The sequence below is a fragment of the Mustela nigripes genome, unplaced genomic scaffold (assembly GCF_022355385.1).
Source record: "Mustela nigripes isolate SB6536 unplaced genomic scaffold, MUSNIG.SB6536 HiC_scaffold_148, whole genome shotgun sequence".
Taxonomy (NCBI): Eukaryota; Metazoa; Chordata; class Mammalia; order Carnivora; family Mustelidae; genus Mustela; species Mustela nigripes.
In genome coordinates this window covers 10,051,779-10,072,829 of record NW_026739562.1, presented here as the reverse complement: position 1 = coordinate 10,072,829, position 21,051 = coordinate 10,051,779, and the positions used below count along the sequence as shown (strand labels likewise).

Sequence of the window (21,051 nt, the reverse complement as noted above, 5' to 3'; positions counted from 1 at the left end):
ATGGAAAGGTACCAAAGCAGATATATTGGAAAACCAGCAACCAGAACTGACTGATTTCCCAGATCATGTCCTTAACTGCTGTTAACTGCCAGGCAATGATGATCAAAAGAACCGATAAATATACTAGTTAACATTTACTGAGCCAGAGACAGCACTGGACACAATATATATATTAGTTCATTATCTATAACAAAAACCTAATAATTTTTCATGTATAACTGCTTGGTTTTTACATATAACAATTGATTTTATATGTTGCCTATAACATTATGGTAGGTAACTATTTAGGGCTATAAAACCATTAGCAGTTTAACCTCTGAAGGGTAGGTAATAAAGACTATTCCAGGTTTCCAGGTTCTCTTGTAGGCTTCAGAACCATTTTGCATTGTTCATATCACTCATTTTATGCTGATACCCCATCAGAAAGAGTAATGACTCAAAAATTTTGATGTTGGACAGAAATTCCTTATTACTGAATATACAGTCATACTCTGTAAAATACTTACCTACTGTGTAACAATAGTCTCCCCAAGGTAGCATAATGTCTGTTGCACAGTAAATATTGAATTAATTACTTAATTAATTAAAAGTATAAAGGAAGATGAATAAATTCAAAAATAAAGAGCAAGAAAGCAGTACTGGAGACTGGGGAATTCTTCCCCACTTTTATCTGATTCAACTGTAAGGAGAATTCTGGCTAGACCTCTTGGGGAAACTAGACTAGCTTGTTTTCACTCTTGCTTATACTAAGGATGAGAATGAAATTGAAACTACATTTCACAGCATATGAAACTACAATATGCAAAATAGTTTAACTTGATACTCTCCCGCTTTCAGTGACATTTTGCTACCTTATGAATGTGGCCTGCTTATATTATGTTTCTGTGTTAATCAGTTTACTTTTTGGTACCATGGCATTATTAAAATATGTGGCTCTTTCTACACACAAAACTATCTCAGGATATTTTCCATTCACCCCTTTTGTCGTATCTTCATAATCAGCAAATATTTTTGAGCCCAAGAAATGTATCAGACAGGTTGATAGTTGCTGGCCCCTCAGTGGTGAACAAAAAAAGAAATAGTTTCTGCCTCCACAGAGCTTAGAATCCATTGAAAGTCTCCCAGGATGAAGCAGAAAATTACAACAAGCTTAAATGATAAGATAGCAGAATCACAAGGTGCTATGAAACCACACTGGAGAGATACAGGATCAAAAGAAGATGCCTAGATGAAAAGATGTAAGAAACAGAAAGCAGTGGTAAAAATAAGTCCGCTGGTACAATGAATAGGAATGGGATTGGTGGACTGTCCTAGAAGATGGAATACATAACAAAGGCCAGGAGGTGAAAAAGAGTACACAGGAAACCTTACCAATTCAATATGTTAATCAATTCAAAAACACTGGAAGTTTGATTTTAGCTAGTGAATGATGCAGTTAGATTTGAATTTTAGTGGGGGTGCCTGGGTGACTCAGTTGGTTAAGGATCTGCCTTTGGATCAGGTCATGATCCTAAGGTCCTGGGATCAAATCCTGTATGGGGCTCTTAGCTCAGTAGGAAGTCCGCTTCTCCCTCTGCCTCTGCCTGCCATGCCCCCTGCTTTGTGCTCAGTCACCCTCTGTAAAATAAATAAATAAAATCTTAAAAAAGAAAAAAAAAAAAAAAAAGCTTTAAGGGGAGCCTAGGTGGCTCAGTCATTAAGTGTCTGCCTTTGGCTCAGGTCATGATCTCAGGATCCTAGGGTTAAGCCCTGCATCAGGCTCCCTCCTCAGCTGGAAGCTTGCTTCCCTCTCCCACTCCCCCTGCTTGTGTTCCCTCTCTTGCTGTGTTTCTCTCTGTCAAATGTATAAATAAAATCTAAAAAAAAAAAAAAAAAAGCTTTGAGTTTTAGAATGGTAACTATGGCTACAGTGTGGGAAATGGTTTGAAGAGGATGAGACTACCCACAGGAGAGTAGTAAGAGGTCACAGTGGTGATTTGGGTGCAAAAGGATTGATGTCTGAAGTCTCGTGGTGCCAGTGAGGAGGCAGAGTTTGGTGGACACAACTGTGTCCAATTCCCATCTCAAAGTCGGCATCTGGGGATCCCAAACTAACACAGAGATAGAAAAGTGTTCAAGAAATACTTGGTACTACAAATAAAAGAATTTGATGCAGGATAAAGATTTGAGAGAGGATTCATCGATGATACCCAGTTTCTAGAATAGATTACCAAATACATGGAACAGAGAAAAGATTAATGTTTTTTTAATGTGTTGGATGACCTTTAAGTAACAATGTACAATTAAATATATGTTTCTGATCCTCAGAAAGATGTAGGCCACAGAAATGTAGAAAATTTGAACACATAGATGGCCAATAAAACCATAAAAGAAGAGGCACCTGGGTGGCTCAGTGGGTTAAGCCTCTGCCTTCAGCCCAGGTCATGATCTCAGGGTCCTGGGATTGAGTCCCACATCGGGCTCTCTGCTCAGCAGGAAGCCTGCTTCCCCCTCTCTCTCTGCCTGCCTCTCTGCCTACTTGTGATCTCTGTCCCTCTGTCAAATAAATAAATAAATCTTAAAAAAAAAAAAACATAGAAGTATTAGATCAGCTATGGAGAGTGTGATTTGGTCAACTATGGGTGGTTTTCAGTGGTCTATCAAATAGCCATTTTGATATTTTTAGAAAGAAAACAAAAAAAAATTTTTTTGATCCTAAAATAGAACTCTAGAGGTGCCTAGATGGCTCAGTGGGTTAAGCCTCTGCCTTTAGTTCAGGTCTCAATCTCAGGGTCGTGGGATCAAACCCCACATCAGGCTCTCTTTTCAGCAGGGAGCCTATTTCTCCCCCCCCCTCCCTGCCTACTTGTGATCTCTGTCTGTCAAATAAATAAATAAAATCTTAAAAGAAAAATGCCTGTGCCTCAGGCCATCACTTTAAAAAAAAAATAGAACTCTAAAAATGTCAGTTGGTCTATTATTAGAAACTCAGTGAAACACCAAACCTATAAAATAAAAACAGGCTATGAAAGAAGTTTTTAAAAATCAGACAGACATCAAAATTTTTGCCAGCAAAAGTAGAAATTGGGAGAAAATGAAAATTTTTTTAATGTTCTCAAGGGAAAGGACTGTAACAACTAATTCCGTATCATGCAATACAGAACTCAAATAGAAGAATAAAATAAATAGATTGTCAACATACAAAGACTCATAAATTTAATTGTTCAAGAACTAAAGCTCTGCAAACTGAAATCAATGGATTCAAAAGATCATACACCATGACTAAATGGGATTAACTCTGTGATGCCAGGTTACTTTAAAATATACAAAAAATCAATCTGATACATCACATTAAGACCATATGATCATCTCAATAGATTCACAAAATTTTTTTTAAAGATTTTATTTATTTATTTGACAGAGATCAAAAGCAGGCAGTGAGGCAGACAGAGAGAGAAGAAAGGAAGCAGGCTCCCTGCTGAGCAGAGAGCCCTATGTAGGACTCAATCCCAGGACTCTGGGATCATGACCTGCGCTGAAGGAAGAAGCTTTAACCCACTGAGCCACCCAGGCACCCCAATTCACAAAATTGTATTAAGAAAATTTAACAATCTTTCATGATAAAAATTCTCAACAAAATAGATTTGAACGAAATTGCCTTAGCACACATGCAAAAAAAAAAAAAAAAAAAAAAAAAACCATCTGTGAAAATCTCAAAGCTAACGTGATGATCGGTGGTTAAAACTGACACCTTTTCCCCTAAGATCCAGTACAAGGCAAGGAAGCTCATGTCACTTTTATTCAACATAGTACTAGAAGTAGCAGCAAAAGCCATCAGACAGGAAAAATAAATAAGGGCATCCAAACTGAAAAGGAAAAGGTAAAATAATTTGTTTGTAGATGACATGATCATATATGTAGAAACCCTAAAACCTACACACACACACACACACACACACACACACACACAAACACATACACACAAACTATAAAACTAATAAATGAATTCAATAAAGATGCATAATACATACAAAAATTATTCGCATTTCTTTACACTAACAATAAACTATACAAAAAGGAAATGAAGATTATTTGACCATAGAGTTGAGGGTCCATATCTGGGCTCTCTACTCTGTTCCACTGGTCTATGTGTCTGTTTTTATGCCAGTCATGCTGTCTTGGTGATCACAGCTTTGTAGTAAAGCTTGAAATCAGGTAACGTGATGCCCCCAGCTGTATTTTTGTTTTTCAACATTTCCTTAGTGATTCAGGGACTCTTCTGATTCCATACAAATTTTTGGATTATTTGCTCCAGCTCTTTGAAGAATACCGGTGGAATTTGGATCGGAATGGCATTAAAAGTATAGATTTCTCTAGGCAGTATAGACATTTTAACAATGTTTATTCTTCTGATCCAAGAGCATGGAATGGTCTTCCATCTTTTTATGTCTTCTTCAATTTCTTTCATGAATATTCTGTAGTTCCTCGAGTACAGATCCTTTACCTCTTTGGTTAGGTTTATTCCCAGGTATCTTATGGCTCTTGGTGCTATAGGAAATGGAATCGATTCTCTAATTTCCCTTTCTGTATTTTCATTATTAGTGTATAAGAAAGCCACTGATTTCTGTACATTGACTTTGTATCCTGCCACGTTGCTGAATTATTGTATGAGTTCTAGTAGTTTGGGGGTGGAGTCTTTTTGGTTTTCCATATAAAGAATCATGTCATCTGCAAAGAGAGAGAGTTTGACTTCATCATTACCAATTTGGATACCTTTTATTTCTGATTTCTGTTTCTAGGGCTTCTAATACTATGTTGACCAAGAGTGGTGAAAGTGGGCATCCTTGTCTTGTTCCTGATCTCAACAGGAAAAAATATGCAGTGGAAAAAAGACAGTCTCTTCAATAAATGGTGCTGGGAAAACTGGGCAGCTATATGTAGAAGAATGAAACTCAACCATTCTCGTACACTGTACACAAAAATAAACTCAAAATGGATAGAAGACCTCAAAGTGAGACAGGAATCCATCAGAATCCTAGAGGAGAACATAGGCAGTAACCTCTTTGATTTCAGCCACAGCAACTTCTTTCAAGATATGTCTCCAAAGGCAAAGGAAACAAAAGTGAAAATAAACATTTGGGACTTCATCAAAATCAAAAGCTTCTGCACAGCAAAGGAAACAGTCAAGAAAACAAAGAGGCAACCCACGGAATGGGAGAAGATATTTGCAAGTGACAGTACCGACAAAAGGTTGATATCCAGGATCTATAAAGAACTCCTCAAACTCAACACACACAAAACAGACAATCAATGGGCAGAAGATATGAACAGACACTTCTCCAATGAAGACATACAAATGGCTATCAGACACATGAAAAAATGTTCATCATCACTAGCCATCAGGGAGATTCAAGTTAAAACCACATTGAAATATCACCTTACACCAGTTAGAATGGCCAAAATTAGCAAGACAGGAAACAACATGTGTTGGAGGGGATGTGGAGAAAGGAGAACCCTCTTATGCTGTTGGTGGGAATTCAAGTTGGTGCAGCCACTTTGGAAAACAGTGTGGAGATTCCTCAAGAAATTAAAAATAGAACTTTCCTATGACCCTGCCATTGCACTCCTGGGTATTTACCCCAAAGATACAGATGTAGTGAAAAGAAGGGCCATCTGTACCCCAATGTTTATAGCAGCAATGGCCACGGTCGCCAAACTATGGAAAGAACCAAGATGCCCTTCAACGGACGAATGGATAAGGAAGATGTGGTCCATATACACCATGGAGTATTATGCCTCCATCAGAAAGGATGAATACCCAACTCTTGTAGCTACATGGACGAGACTGGAAGGGATTATGCTGAGTGAAATAATTCAAGCAGAGAGAGTCAATTATCATCTGGTTTCACTTATTTGTGGAGCCTAACAAATAGCATGGAGGACATGGGGAGATAGAGAGGAGAAGGGAGTTGGGGGAAATTGGAAGTGGAGGTGAACCATGAGAGACCATGGACTCTGAAAAACAATCTGAGGGTTTCGAAGGGGCGGGGGGTGGGAGGTCAGGATACCAGGTGGTGGGTATTATAGAGGGCACGGATTGCCTGGAGCACTGGTGTAGTACAAAAACAATGAATACTGTTATGCTGAAAATAAATTTTTAAAAAAATTTTTAAAAAGGAAATGAAGAAAATAATTCTATTTATGATAGCATCAGAAAGAAAAAAATATTTAGGAATAAATGTAATCAGTAAGTGAAAATTCTTCACGCTGAAAGGTATAAGAAATTGACTAAAAAAGACACAAATAAATGGAAAGATCCCATGTTAGTGGATGAGAAAAATTAATATTGTTAAAATGTTTATATTACTCAAAGCAATCCATAGATTCAATAAAATGGCATTTGTCACAGACATGGAACAAAGAATCCTAAAATATATCTGAAACCACAAAAGACCTTGAATGGCCAAAGCAACCCCAGAAAGGAGACAAAGCTGGAGGCATCACACTTTCATTTCCTGATTTCAAGCTACTATATTTCAGATCAGTAGTAATCTAAACAGTATGGTACTAGAATAAAAATAGACACCTAGATAAATGGAACAGAATTGAGAGTCCCAAAATAAACACTTGCATATGCAGCCCCTTAATATTTGACAAGGATATCAAGACTTCTCAATGGGGAAAGGATTGTCTCTTCCATAAATGGTATTAGGAAAACTGGATATTCACATGCAAAAGAACGAAATTGGATCCTTATCTTGTACCACGTATAAAAATCCATTGAAAATCAATTAAAGACTTAAATGTGAGACCTGAAGCCATAAAACTGCTAGAAGAAAACATATGGAAAAAGCTTATTGACATTGGCCTGGGTAATGATTTCTTGGATATGCTTCTCATCTCAGCTTGTTCTACATAGCTTCCAAGAGTGCCTGCTTGGGGGAGGTGGCTGGATAAACATCTGGTGGTGCTGACACTGCCACCTCCATAGATGATTTCCCAATGAGTTTCAGTGGCACTTCTGCAGGCAAATTCCAGTGAATCACACAAGCACTCAGAGATCAAGTTCTCAGTTCAGTAGATCTACACCTTAGTTGGGGTGGTTTCCACCAGCCTTGGTCCATCTGTGCCTTAGAAGGTTGTTTCCTTTTTGCCAGTCCAGGCCACAGTCCTCTGCTCAGCAGCCTCAGGCTATCAGCAACCCAGAGGGAGGTTCCCAGCTTACCAGTCCATTTTTTTTTTTTTCCTGTCAGTCTCTCTCCAGCTACCATAAACTAGTCCTGGCCAAGACAACCGAGTGAACTTCACCATCCAATGGGCAACAACTACTTCTCCAAAAGATGAATCCTAGTTTTGGGGAGGAATTCTCCCTTTTAAATGTATTCCTTCCTTTGATATTCACCTCTTAGTCCCAGGGAATCCTTTAGAGTAATCATTAGCCCTTTCCAGTTAATGCTCTGCTATAATGAACATGAAGGTATGTAACCCTTCCCAGTTCAAATTACTGTGTTATCTGTCTCCTAATTAGGCCCTGAGATACAACATGGAAAGTACCTAATACGACGCCTGACTTACAGGTATTTGATAAATAGTATCTCTTTCTACTGTACAACCAAGATTTAATGGACAAGAAAATTCACAAAGGGAAGAATTTATATTGGTGCTAGAGTCCAAAGTAAAGGAATATCATTAAACCTATTATTTTATAATCAGTAATAACCAGTATCTTAATGTTATATAAGATTATTTTAAAACAAGTACAATATTCTAGATTCATATCTTTTAGTTCTAAAGATATTTGAGATTCTAAGTAATAAGTAAATATTTATGAATTAAGAAGCAGTAAATTGTAATGATACGAGTGTGGGATGGGAGACAGTAAGTATGGATTCCAGTTCAACCCTTAGTTTTGCATTTAAGTGGCTATTGGCAAGTGTTATTCAAATTCTTGTTAGAGCTGATGTCCTCATATATATATCAATAAGCTTGCATTAGATTACTTCTATTACTTCTATATCAAAGATACATTTAATTATTATCTGAAATTACTTTTTTTCTCCAGAGCTTCCTCATAGCATTTTTTACCTCAGCATTTCTGAGGGTGTAGATTAAAGGATTTAACATTGGGACCACCATAGTATAAAAGACAGCAACAGCTTTGTCAATGGACAGAGTGATCACTGGGCGCAGATAGACAAATATACAGGGCACAAAGAATAAGACAACTACTGTAATGTGAGAAACACAGGTGGAAAGGGCTTTGCGCCTCCCCTCCAAGCTATAGTTCTTTAGGGAGCACAGGATGACCACATAGGACACCACCAAAAGTAGGAAGTTTAAAAGACAGATGAAACCACTGTTGACAGCAACAAAGAGACCAAGGGTATGAGTGTCCATGCAGACGAGTTTCAACAAAGGGTACAAATCACACATGAAATGATCTATAACATTGGGGCCACAGAAGGGCAGCCAGACAGTGAAGAGGATCTGAATCGTTGCATGGAGAAATCCTCCAGTCCAGGCCACTCCTAGCAAAAGAAGGCACAGCCTGTGGTTCATGATAGTTGTATAGTGCAGAGGTTTGCAGATGGCCACATAGCGATCATAGGCCATCACTGTCAGCAGGATGATCTCAGTAGCACCAAAAATATGTTCTGCATAGACTTGAGCCATACACCCATTAAAGGAGATAGTTTTCTTCTCATGAAGGGAGTCCAAAATCAGCTTGGGAGCTGAAGAAGAAGAATAAATTGTGTCTATCAAGGAAAGATGAGTCAGAAAGAAGTACATGGGAGAGTTCAGAGCCTGGCTGGTGGTAATGGTAACCACAATGAGTAGGTTGCCTGAGAGTGTTGCCAAGTACAGAACCAAAAATCCCAGAAACACTATATTCTGCATCATGGGGTTCTGTGTAAGACCTATTAAAATAAATTCAGTCACATTTCTTTTATTCTCCATCTATGTGCTGTGGGGGATAAAAAACTTCAGGAAGGAAAGCTTTACTTCTAAAGAACAAAAAGGAAAGAAATAAGGAACCATAAAATCATCAAACAGTACAAAACTCTGACTTTTAACAGTAGTCTGACAATCTTAGATGATTCCTTCCCTTTCCAAAACTTTCTAGGAATAGGTAGGTCAAAACTTCTCTTGGTGGACATAGAATTAAACTTCAATATAGTATTTAAAGCTAAGTTTTGCCATTGTTAATGCTCACTTTTTCCTGGACCTCAGATTGCTCTATTCTCTGTATCTCAATGTATTCTTAAATCATAAAGGCAGAGAAGGTTAAGATAAACTGTTCCTCTTACATATGGGCAAGTTACATAATGAGGTACATGGAAAGAACACCTCTTCCAGATGATCCCATAAGTGCTTTACTGAAATGGTAGTTTAAGAGTCCAAGCCCCAAGACAGTGGTCTCCCTTCTGGAAGACCAATGCATCAGATAATCCTTCCAGGGATGAGAGCCCTTGAGAAGAAAATTGAGTGCACTTCTAATTGCCAACTCTTCTCTAAAGGAGAAGACCTTTGGGAGAACCAACAACTAACTAATACATTTTTATAGCTTCCTGAAGGTCCAGGCCAAAAGTTGGGTTTTATGATCAAAATCAGACAGAAAACCCCAAATTTGACTCATTCATTACTATTATTTCACTTACTTGTTTCTTGCAAATCTTGAAGTAATTTGAGTATATTTTTAAATGCTTGTCTTTTATAATTTTCATCTACCCCATATAGAAACAAACATACAAACAAAACTTGGTCTTATGTCAAAATTAATGTGTTTGATGCCCTCTATTAATTGACAGACTCAAGCACAGGATCAGTTTCTTTTTTTTTTAAGTTTTTATTAATTTATTTGACGGAGAGAAATCACAAGTAGATGGAGAGGCAGGCAGAGAGAGAGGGAAGCAGGCTCTCCACTGAGCAGAGAGCCCGATGCAGGACTCGATCCCAGGACTCTGAGATCATGACCTGAGCCAAAGGCAGCGGCTTAACCCACTGAGCCACCCAGGCGCCCTCAGGATCAGTTTCTTTTCTTGTCCTAGTCCAAAGACCAATAATGTACCTATTACTACTCAAACCCTCTAATACTCATATTTTTGGATAAGTGAGAAATGGAGAATAGTGTTGATCAAACAGAATGAACCTGGTCTTCCATAAAAGAATCCTCAGACTGCAATTAAAAGTAAGGACTTATGGGGGTGCCTGGGTGACTCAGTGGGTTAAGCCTCTGCCTCGGCTCAGGTCATGATTTTAGGGTCCTGGGATCGAGCCCCACGTCCACCTTGGGGGTCTCTGCTCAGTGGGGAGCCTGCTTCCCCTCCTCTCTCTCTGCCTGCCTCTCTGCCTGCCTCTCTGCCTACTTGTGATCTTTGTCTGTCAAATAAATAAATAAAATCTATTTTTAAAAAAATAACGACATTTCTTATTTCAGACAAATTTCTTCTAAGCACAGAAATCTTTGTTACTTGTTTAAATTCACATGCTCAAACATTTTGAAATGGAAATTTTTATTACAGCTCTGTTTTACTCCATTATTAATAGCATGTGGAGATTTATTTTCACAACATGTTAGTTCCTACAATAATAGTTCATTTTTAATGAGAGGTGGTCATGTGCTAGGCACCATACTAAATACTTCACATGCATTATTTCACTTAATTTTCATAACAGTGCCAGTTATGAAGATAACAGTATATATGTATATATATATATATATGTATATATATATATATATATATATATAATAAAATGAAACTCTGGTCAAGAGAAGGTAAATGGGGGTGCCCGGGTGGCTCAGTGGGTTAGAGCCTCTGCCTTCGGCTCAAGTCATGGTCTCAGTGTTCTGGGGTCAAGCCCCCACATCAGGCTCTCTGCTCAGCAGGCAGATCTTGTCTGTCAAATAAATAAATAAAATCTTGAAAAAAAAGAGAGAGAAGGTAAATGACTTGCCGAAAGTGATAATGATTTAAAAAAAAAAAAAGGGGAGGGGGAGACTGCCTTTAAACCCAGGATGTCTGCTTCTAGCTCATCAGCACTAAGTGCCTCTCCAATACAGATCCAGTTTACTTCTGAGAATCAGCCAATGTCAGAGTTTGGACAAGTGGGTTGGTAACTAAAGCCACCACCGGAGACCATATAAAATCCATGGCATTTATTTCACTAAACTATGAAATGTAGAGTCAGATTCTAATGATTTCAAGGGTCCATTGAATGCTAAAATTGTTGTACAGTAAAAATGCTCTAGTTCCTTGCAATGAAAACATATATGCTCTTTAAAGATGAGGACACTAAGTTGCAGAGAGATAAAGTCCAAGAAAACACAGCTAACTGTTTAGATCAGACCACAGGAAAAAGTCTTCTAGTGCCCAATGCAGTGATTTTTTTTTTCTACCATCACATCTTGCTTCCCTTGAAATGAATGTTTACAAGAAAAAAAATCACCCTAAGGTAACAAAGAGAATTAACTTTCATCTCTTATCTTTAGCAATGCCTGCCTTGAATCTCTAAAAAAATGGGGAAGGATGGGGGGAGCTACCTGTGAGTTAAGGATGCAAAAAATGCCATCATACTGTTGGGACTACATCCATTATAGCAGAAATAAGGTCTTACCTAAGTTAGAATGAAATCCAAGAAAAGTTAAGAGTCAGAATAACAAGTGCTTCCGAGCCTGGGATTTAGTGTAGTTTCCCAACTGTGCAGGAGGTACATTCCTTCTTGCAGATCTTATATATTAATGCACCCTCCTCAAGGTTCTCAGTTTTAGGGCTTAAGATTTCCTTTAAGAAACAGAATCCAAATATTGTCCTTTCTCCTCTCTTCCATGCTGACCTATCTTAATGATGGTAAAAGTCATACAGCCTGTCTTGGCTTCACCTCAAATTTCTCTTTGTTTCTTTTCAGTTGCCTCTCATATCTGCTCCTATAATTAGAAGAGATTTTCCCCCTTCTTTCATCCCTAGAAATTATGAAAATCAGAGTACTACTTCAATGAAATGAGTGACCAGACATAAGCCAGTCTCTGGCTATCCAAGCTACCCACACTATATGCCCTAACGCTGAAGGAAACCCTTCAGTGACCATCCAGTTCCAATTTGCTGCTCTACTGCAGTCTCCACATTCAAAAGCCTAGCAATTGACTCAGGAATCCATAAAATGTAAAATTATTCCTGATAGATTATGGATATTTCCATATAGAGTGAAGAGAACAAATATTTCTGCAAAATATCCTACAATATCTTAAAGTGGTCACCCATAAAATATCAGAAAGCAATATTTCAACGATTTTAGTTTCAAAACCCCTTGAGGGAAAATGGAAATGTGAGAAACTGGATTAAAAAACAGCAATTCTAGTTAACTTACCTGGCTGCCTCTGTTGTTAAGGAGAATGCCCAATGTATTCAGGAAAAAGAAATAACCATTATGCGTACCTGTTCAAACATCATGCCATGTACATGTATATTTCTCATGTCCCCACCAACAGGACAATGGCATTTTCAAAGCTCCAACGCTTTAGATATTCAAGTCAAAGGAAAAGAAATTGTTATCTCGAACATGGAATTCAAAGTCCTTAGCTACTGAGAATCTTCTGATCTTCAGCACCTAGCTCTATGGCTATAGAAAAAAAAAAAAAAACACACACATATTTCTATCACTTTATACAACTCTCTTATTCTGCCCTTAAAATAAGAAAGCAACTTCCTTTTGAGTCATCATGTTTAGAGATGATACTGGGAGCATCAAAGCTTTCTATCTAAGGCTTTGCTCTCTCGGGAATTAATTATCTCTGTTTTTTAAAGATTTGCCTTAGAAATAACTATTTGAGAGAATGCATCTGTGAACAACATATCTTCACCCAAATGTCTCTTTTCCCTGCAGTTTATGCCTATGTGGCATAAACTACATTCTTGGTCTATAAATTATGTAATAAAGCATTCCTCCTCCCAGCCCTTGGGTATCACAAAATGGGCACTAAAGGCTGTAACAACAACATGGGGTTTCATTTAGATTGCTTATCCCCAAGGAAATAACTTCCTTGGATGAGGGCACCAGAGAAGGTTAAGATAGTAAGTCAGCCTCTCGACTATACTATAAATGAACACATAAGAACAATTGGACTTGATATATTTTCAAGCAGACTAAGATGTAGAGTTGGAGGCCAAATGGAGGTTAAAAGTTCTTGTCCAACTTGTCTGATGTAGAAGTCTAAAAAACACAGATTTTGATGCCTTTTCAATGACCTTTTTTTGGAAATCTGGAGTTCTATTGGCCACTTGATAATGGAAATCTTTCCTAGGCAAACAGATTTCTTCAAATTTTCTTCACACGTAGTATTCTCAGGTCAATGGAGATCAGAATGTTCTGTGGTCTTGCAAACATATACAGTAGCAAGTACTCTGCAGCCTGAAGGAAATAGGTATTATTAAAATCACATATCATGAGAACTAAAACAGTGGCTATATTTAAATGTATGGCTATGCAGTAGATGGCAGACCAGGAAAAATGTAACAGCAGCTATCCTTACTAAGCCCTATGTCCCTTCTTCCCTCACTTTGGTGTAGTACCTTGATTGATTTTCATATATTAAACCAAACTTGCATTCCTGAGATAAATCTCACTTGCTCTCAGTATATAATTATTTTTATAGACTATTGGATTCAGGTTAGTAATATTTTTTGAGGATTTTTGTGTCTTTACATAAGAGATGTTGGTTATAGTTTTCTAATGGTATCATTGTCTAGTCTTGATATTAGGGCAATACTGGTCTTATAGAATGTGTTCCCTCCTCTCTTATTTTCTGGAAGAGTTTGAGAAAGAATGGTGCTAATTCTATCCCAAATGTTTGATGAAATTCACTTCAAAATGAAGCCATCTTAACATGAGTTTTTCTTTGTGGCAAGTTTTTTTTTTTTTTATTAATCCAATCTCTTGTTATTTATATATTCAGATTATCTATTTCACTTGAGTCATTAGTTTGTATCTTACTTAGAGTTTGTTCATTTCATCTAAATTTTATAAACTGCTGGCATACAACTGTTCATAGGATCTCCTTATGATTTTTTTTTTGTAAGGTTCATAATAATGTCCCCACTTTTATTCCTGATTTTAGCTGTTTGAGTCTTCTCTCCATTTTTTTTTTCCTGGTCAATCTAGCTAAAGGTTTGTCATTTCAGTGTTTTGTGTGTGTGTTTTTTTTTTTTTTCAAAGAACCCCCTTTTGGTTTGATTGTTTTTCTATTCTCTATTCTTTTTTCTACTTCATTTGTTTCTGATCTAATCATTGTTATTTCCTTCCTCTGTTTACTTTGGTTTTAGTTTGCCCTTCTTTTTCAAATGCCTTAAGGGGGAAGGTTAAATTATTTGAAGCCTTTCTTTTTTTTTTTAATATAGGTATATGCAGATATAAATTTCCCACTAATCACTGATTTAGATGCATTCTACAGGTTGCAGTATGTGGTGTTTTCATTTTCATTCCTCTCAAAATATTTTCTAGTTTTCCTCATGATTTCCTCTTGGACCCCTGGTTATTTAAGAGTATGTTATATAATTTCCACACATTTATAAAGTTCCCAAATTTCTTCCTATTATAATTTCCAATTTTGTTACACTGTGGTCAGAGAACATACTTTGTAGGTTCAATACTTTTAAATTTATTGAGTCTTATTTTATGTCTTCATATATGATCCAACCTAAAGAATGTTTTCCGTGAGGTTGAGAAGAATTTACAGTCTGCTGTTGTTCAAGAGCTATATTAGTTATCTGTTAGGTATAGCTGGTTTATAGTATTAACCCTCTTGTTTTCTTGTTGAACTTCTGGTAAGCTCTCTATCCATTATTGAAAGTGGGATATTAAAGTCTCCAGCTACTAGTGTTAAAGATGTCTGTGTATTCTTTCTTCTGTGTCAGTATTATACATGTGTTCATGAATTCTGGGGCTCTATTAGCTGCATATAAATCTATAATTATCATATCTTGATTAATTGACTCTTTCATCATTATAAAGTATCTTTTTGGTCTCTAGTAATTTACATCTCAATGTCTATTCCATCTTATGTTAATATAAAATAACCTATAAAAATTTCAGCTCTCAATTGATTACCTTTTGCATGGTATAGATTTTTCATACTTTCCCTTCCTAACTTATTTGTGTCTATGAATCTAAACTATATTTCTTATAGACAAAATATACAGTTGGCCCTTGAAAAAAGTGGGGGTTAGGGACACTGACACCTCAGTCAAAACCCACATATAACTTTTGATTCCCCCAAAACTTAACTACCAATAGCTTATTGTTGACTGAAAGCCTTATCAATGACATAGTCAATGAACACATATTTTTATATGTGTTATATACTGTATCATTACAATAAGGTAAGCTAGAGAAAAGAAAATGTTAATAAAATCTTAAGGATGAGAAAATACATTTATAGTATTGTACTATATTTATTGAAAAGAATCTGCCTGTAAGTGGACCCACACAGTTCAAACCCATGCTGTTCAAGGGCACTGGGTGTTACATATAAGTAATGAATCACTAAATTCTACTCCTGACACAGATAATACACTATATGTTAACTAACTAGAATTTAAATAAAAACTTGAAACAAAAAAGAAAAATAACAACAAAAAAAGGTTCAACTGTATTTAGATCATATTTTTATATCCATTCTGTGAATCTCTGCCTTTTAAATGAAGTTCCAAAATGTATATTTTATGTAATTACTGTTAAGACAGAATTTACATTTATTTTGCTATTTGTTTTCCACTGTCCTTTCTTTTTTACATCTTTATTCTTTGCTACGGCCTTTTTTGATGGGCTAAATAGATATTTCATAGTGTTCTATTTTTTCTTATTGCTTATTTTTCTGTTTTTTAGGGCTTTTTTTAATTGAACTTTTAATAACAAAGTTATTTTGGTTTCTCTGGAAAGTATAGTTAAAATCTTAAACAATACAACTCAGATTAATACTAGAGCAATTACAATACCGCACAAGAACTTTATTTCCGTGTAGCTCTAGTCCCTCTCTCCTTTTGTGTTTTTATTGCCATACAATGTGCATGTTTATATACTGTAAGCCCCTTGCCACAGATTTATAATTGCTGCTTTATGCAGATCCCTTTTAAATCAGATACAAGGAAAATGGAGATACAAACTAAGTACACAAATACTGTCTTTTATATTTACCTATGTAGTTATTTTTACTAGAGTTCTTGATTTCTGCATGTGGATTCAAATTACTGCCTGGTGTCAACTTCATTTCAGTCTAAAGGACTCCCTTTAGTATTTGTTGGAGAGCAAGTCTGCTGGTGATGAAACCTTTCTGGTTTTGTTTATCTGGAAATTTCTTAATTTCTCTTTCATTTTTGAAAGATACTTGTATTAAATATAGAATTCTTAGTTGACAAAACTTGGAATATACCATCCCATTGTTTTCTGACCCTACATTTCTAATGAGAAATCAGCTGTTTGTCTCAATGAGAATCCCTTGTACATGGTGAGTTGCCTCCCCCTTCTACTTTCAAGATTCTCTTTGTCTTCGGCTTCAGGTCATTTGATTGTTACCTCATATGTGTGTGTTTATCCTATTTTGAGTTTGTTGTTGGATGGTAGATTAATGTTCTTGGAAAATACAAGCCACTATCTCTTCAAATACTCTTTCTGCTTCTCTATATTCTCTCCTGCTGGAACTCCCATTATGCTCCTGTTGGTACTCTTGCTGGTATTCCACAGGTATCTGAGGCTCTGTTCATTTTTTTTCTTCATTCATTTTTCTCTCTGCACAAATAGTACCATCTGGAGGATTTATAAATATCTAGTACCTAGTATTTGCTGAAGATTCTAATCTAAAATAGTCATTAATTTTATCACATTTTTTCCACATCTGTTGAGATGATCCTACGGATCTTCTCACTTATTCTACTAAGGTGATAAATCACATTGATTAAATTTTTAACACTATAATAATCTTGCATTCTTGGAACAAATACAATTTGGCCAAGTTGTGTTACTCTTTTGAATGTTACTGGATTAAATTTACTAATATTTTATTTAGGATTTTTATATCAAAATCATCCTGTAATTCTTTCTTGTAAAGTTTTTGTCAGGTTTTAGTCTCATGGTTATACAATCCTCACCTTTTCTTTTTCTCTTGAAAAATTTTCCCTTCAATATTTTGTAAATTCACCAGGGAAGACATCAAGCCTTTAATTTTTGAGATTAGGCTTTAATTAGAGAATTAAATGAATATAAAAAGAAATGTTCAAATTTTTATTTCCTCTTGAATAGGTTTTGATAAGATCTCTAATTTTTTATTTCATCTAAAATTTCACTTTTATTGTCATAAAACTTTTATAAAAGCCTCTTATTTTAATTTCAATTTAAAAATTATAGTAATTTTCTCATTCCTCATATGGATAACTTTTTCTGCCTCTCCCTCTCTCTCTCTTTTGTTCTTGACTAGTCTTGTTCATAATTCATCAAGTTTTTAAGTATTTTCAAAAAATAAACATCTGACTTTATTGATTGAGAAAACAGAATCAGATTGCAAGGTCAAATGTACAAAAATTAAAGATCTTATCTGGTTTCACGTTTTATTAATAACTGAAAGGATACAAGTAATTATGAGATACTGCAGAAAACTGGAGAAGTTCAGGACTGTCAGTATCACTCTTTAGGCCCTTTCTTACTGTATTCAAGTGCTCTCTGCTTGATGCATAACATACGATTTCTGTAAGTAATGCATTCAGCCATCATTTACATAAAAGGAAACTATTTTGGTCATGACACTTTATATTCGAATAGCCACACAGCTTGTGCAAGATTTTCCAGAAAGCAGGGCACCTGGGTGGCTCAGTTGGTTAAGTGTTTGCCTTCGGCTCAGGTCATGAATCCAGAGTACTGGAATCAAGCCCCACATTGAGCTCCCTATGCCGGAAGCCTGCTTTTCCTTCTCCCTTTGTCATTATCCCCACTGGTGCTCTCTGGCTCTCTCTATCTCTCTAGCAAATAAATAAAATCTTTTTAAAAATTAAATTAAATTAAAGGATTTTCCGGGGGGAGGGGAGATTTTCCAGAAAGCCATGCCCCATAAACCCACAGAATTCTAGGTTTGTTTTCCATTAGTAATTCTAGGTAAATGAGATAAATCCTGCTTCAAGCATTCCATAGCATCCTGCTTCAAGAATTTCCCCCCTGGTAAATACCAATGAGTGTGTTTCCCAAGAGCTCATTAACATGTTTCTATAGTCTTTTAACTGAATCAACTAACCCTCTTGCCCAAGGCCTGTGTATAGAGATAAAATGTGTTGCTAACAAGCTTCTAACTCTTTGCTTCCCAGTCCAACCTATGATCTCAGTCAATATCTCCTTTCTACATATTCTCATGCATCTTTTAAAATTTAGCTCATAACACTTTCAACAATAAATTATGTAGAAAAATAATCCTACTAATACTTTAGTGACCACCAGATTGGCCACATTAAATACAAACTTAGAAATTCTGTGAACAAAGCATACCACTCATAATTAGTAATCCCTACAAAAATCTGAATATTTTTTGCAGCTCAGTTAGGCTTTTCTTACATTATCCAGTTATTTAAAATGTTTTTACATATTAATGGAGCCATTTCATACAGTTTTAATTTCTCTAAGAACAAATTCACTTCTTTTTTGCTAAATCAAATTCCATGGGTATTATAAGAATTGTGGGCATCAAATCAACGTTACAAAATATGTTTTCATCAACAAACTCACAAATCCTTTGTTCTACCAGAAAGCCATGTCAGGAAGATTAGTGTTCCACCACCATAAAGCTAGTGAACTTACAGGATCATTCTCTCTTCCTTCCCAACAAATTTTCCCATGCACTACATATTCCCAGTGACTGGAATAGTAATTGGAGGCCACCTTTTATTAAATTCTGGATTCCTACTGGTGTGTGTGTATATAATCAGATTCCAGATATCATAGTACAGGTTTAGTTTCATACACTGGCTTCCAAGTATCATTGTGTAACACTATCCATCTGCCACCCCTTCCCTAATAGGATCAACACAATCTACTTCCTCTATCTGTTCATTCCCAAACAATCAAACCACAGGGGAAATAAAACTGACAGATATATCTGTGGTATCAGGCCATTACAAAACAATAAAGGCAACATTGTGAAATAACATCCTGCCGTAAATTAAGCTTACCATAATGTTCCTATAAAAACCTCCTCTTTGCCTTGGACCTCTAGCTCTTCTGGCCATTAGACTTTACAGACACTGGATTATGTAGTGATTAAAATTGTCAATATGTTTTCTTGCATAAGGTGCAAGTTTTCTCCCATCAACAGTGATAGATATGGTATTGCATTATAGCAATTACCCACTTTCTCCACTCACTACAGTTTTACTTTATCCCAACCCAATTTCAAGCCACAGTCTATCTCCTGCAACAGAGAGCCCTCTGGTGGCCCTGTTTGGGGGAGCAAATCTTTTTCATCATGATTAGCCTTTATAAACTGAGAAAGCAAGGTGGTAATTAAATAACAGTGCTAATTAAATCACCAGATCTTTTGTTGCCATTGGACATTGATTGTTTTGTGCAATTTGGGGAAAAGGTTTCACAAAAAAGTATTGCATGGCCCTATTAGATTATCAATTGGCTCTGTTCTATCCCAAATACTGCTCCATCTGGTATGTCATAGCATTTCCCAGGAATGTCCTTTACATACCTCCAGAGGAGAAAAGTCAGAAATATTGAGCCATTATATCAAACCCAAGTTGGATTCCCTCAGGTCTGACTGGGTTTTATTTCTGCTTTCCTAAACACATTCATTCTACTTCCACATCTGGTATATTCAAAGGAGCAAATGAAGTTCTGCCAGCTCTGGAAGTCAGCAATAATCTACCTTCCATTCTATCTGTAAGATTAGCAATTTATCATATCCACTTGTGACCACACAGAATGTCTATTATGCAACATTCTATCTCGTGTATGATTTATTGGTAGTGTTTCTCAGATCATCTGAAAAATGACCACATGGTAAATATAACCTATAAAGCCAAACTATACCTATAGTCATCTACCCATGAATGGAGTTGTCAATGTGTAACCTCACTTCTTTTCTCCAAAGTATCCAGTTGGGGAGTTTTAGGTAGAGCCTGAGCAGGAAGGCAAGTTCACTACTATGGAGAAAACAAGTTCAAAGGATTTCTCTAGTAAGTCTTTCATCAGTAGCCTATGAGAGAAGTGGTAATAGTACTAATTCTTTTTCCAAAGTTGTCTCTTGAAAATAGCATGATTTTCTTCTCTGGAATTAGGATCCACTTATAAGTGTTTCTACATGTTTCCATTTATTACTATTTTTGTCCCACAATCTCTCCCTATCACCAGATTTCCCAGCTCAACCATACTATTTTTCCACATGGCTGAATATGACAGCAGTTGTGTTAACACATCTTTAGGCACACACCCAAGCAGATATCCTAAGCTCTGATAGGGAAAGAATCACAGTATTGAACTTGTCATTTGGTAACTGGGCTACATTTGTAGTTATCTGTAATTTAGCTACATGAGATGAAGATATGGTCCACCCTAAAGTACCCGAGGAATACATGTTTTCAAATTTAATTGAAAAGATACTATGTCTGGGGCACCTGGGTGGCTCAGTGGGTTAAGCCTCTGCCTTCAGCTCAGGTCATGATCCCAGAATCCTGGGATCAAGCCCCACATCGAGCTCTCTGTTCAGCGGGGAGTTTGTTTCCCTTCTTCTCTCTCTCTGCCTGACTCTCTGCCTACTTGTGATCTCTGTCAAATAAATAAATAAAAATCTTTTAAAAAAAAAAAAAAGAAGAAGAAGAGAAAAGATGCTATGTCTTGGGCATCAGTATTAGCTTCCATCAATACACGTAAGTTTAAACACATAATGATGCTCATAGGGTCAGGCAACACCAAAGAAAAATGTTGTGAAATGGTGAAGATATAAACTGTGGAATTGCATAATTGTTCATCCCATTCTATCCTACCTATCCTGCAAATACTTCTAGTGGAGTCATTAATGGCAAAAGTTTTGCAAGTTTA

The 21,051-nt window shown here is 36.4% G+C and overlaps 1 protein-coding gene across 1 annotated transcript; it reads right to left on the bottom strand.

Moving 5' to 3' along the window:
- Nucleotides 1–8,007: 8,007 nt before the first annotated feature.
- Nucleotides 8,008–8,937, bottom strand: LOC132008358 (olfactory receptor 4C12). The gene has a single exon (XM_059386874.1). The coding sequence runs from the start codon at nucleotides 8,935–8,937 to the stop codon at nucleotides 8,008–8,010; it is 930 nt and encodes a 309-aa protein (XP_059242857.1).
- Between the last annotated feature and the right edge of the window lie 12,114 nt (nucleotides 8,938–21,051).

Coding starts and splice junctions, on each gene's coding strand:
- LOC132008358 (XM_059386874.1), bottom strand. CDS start 8,937: ATGGAGAATAAAAGAAATGTGACTGAATTTATTTTAATAGGTCTTACA.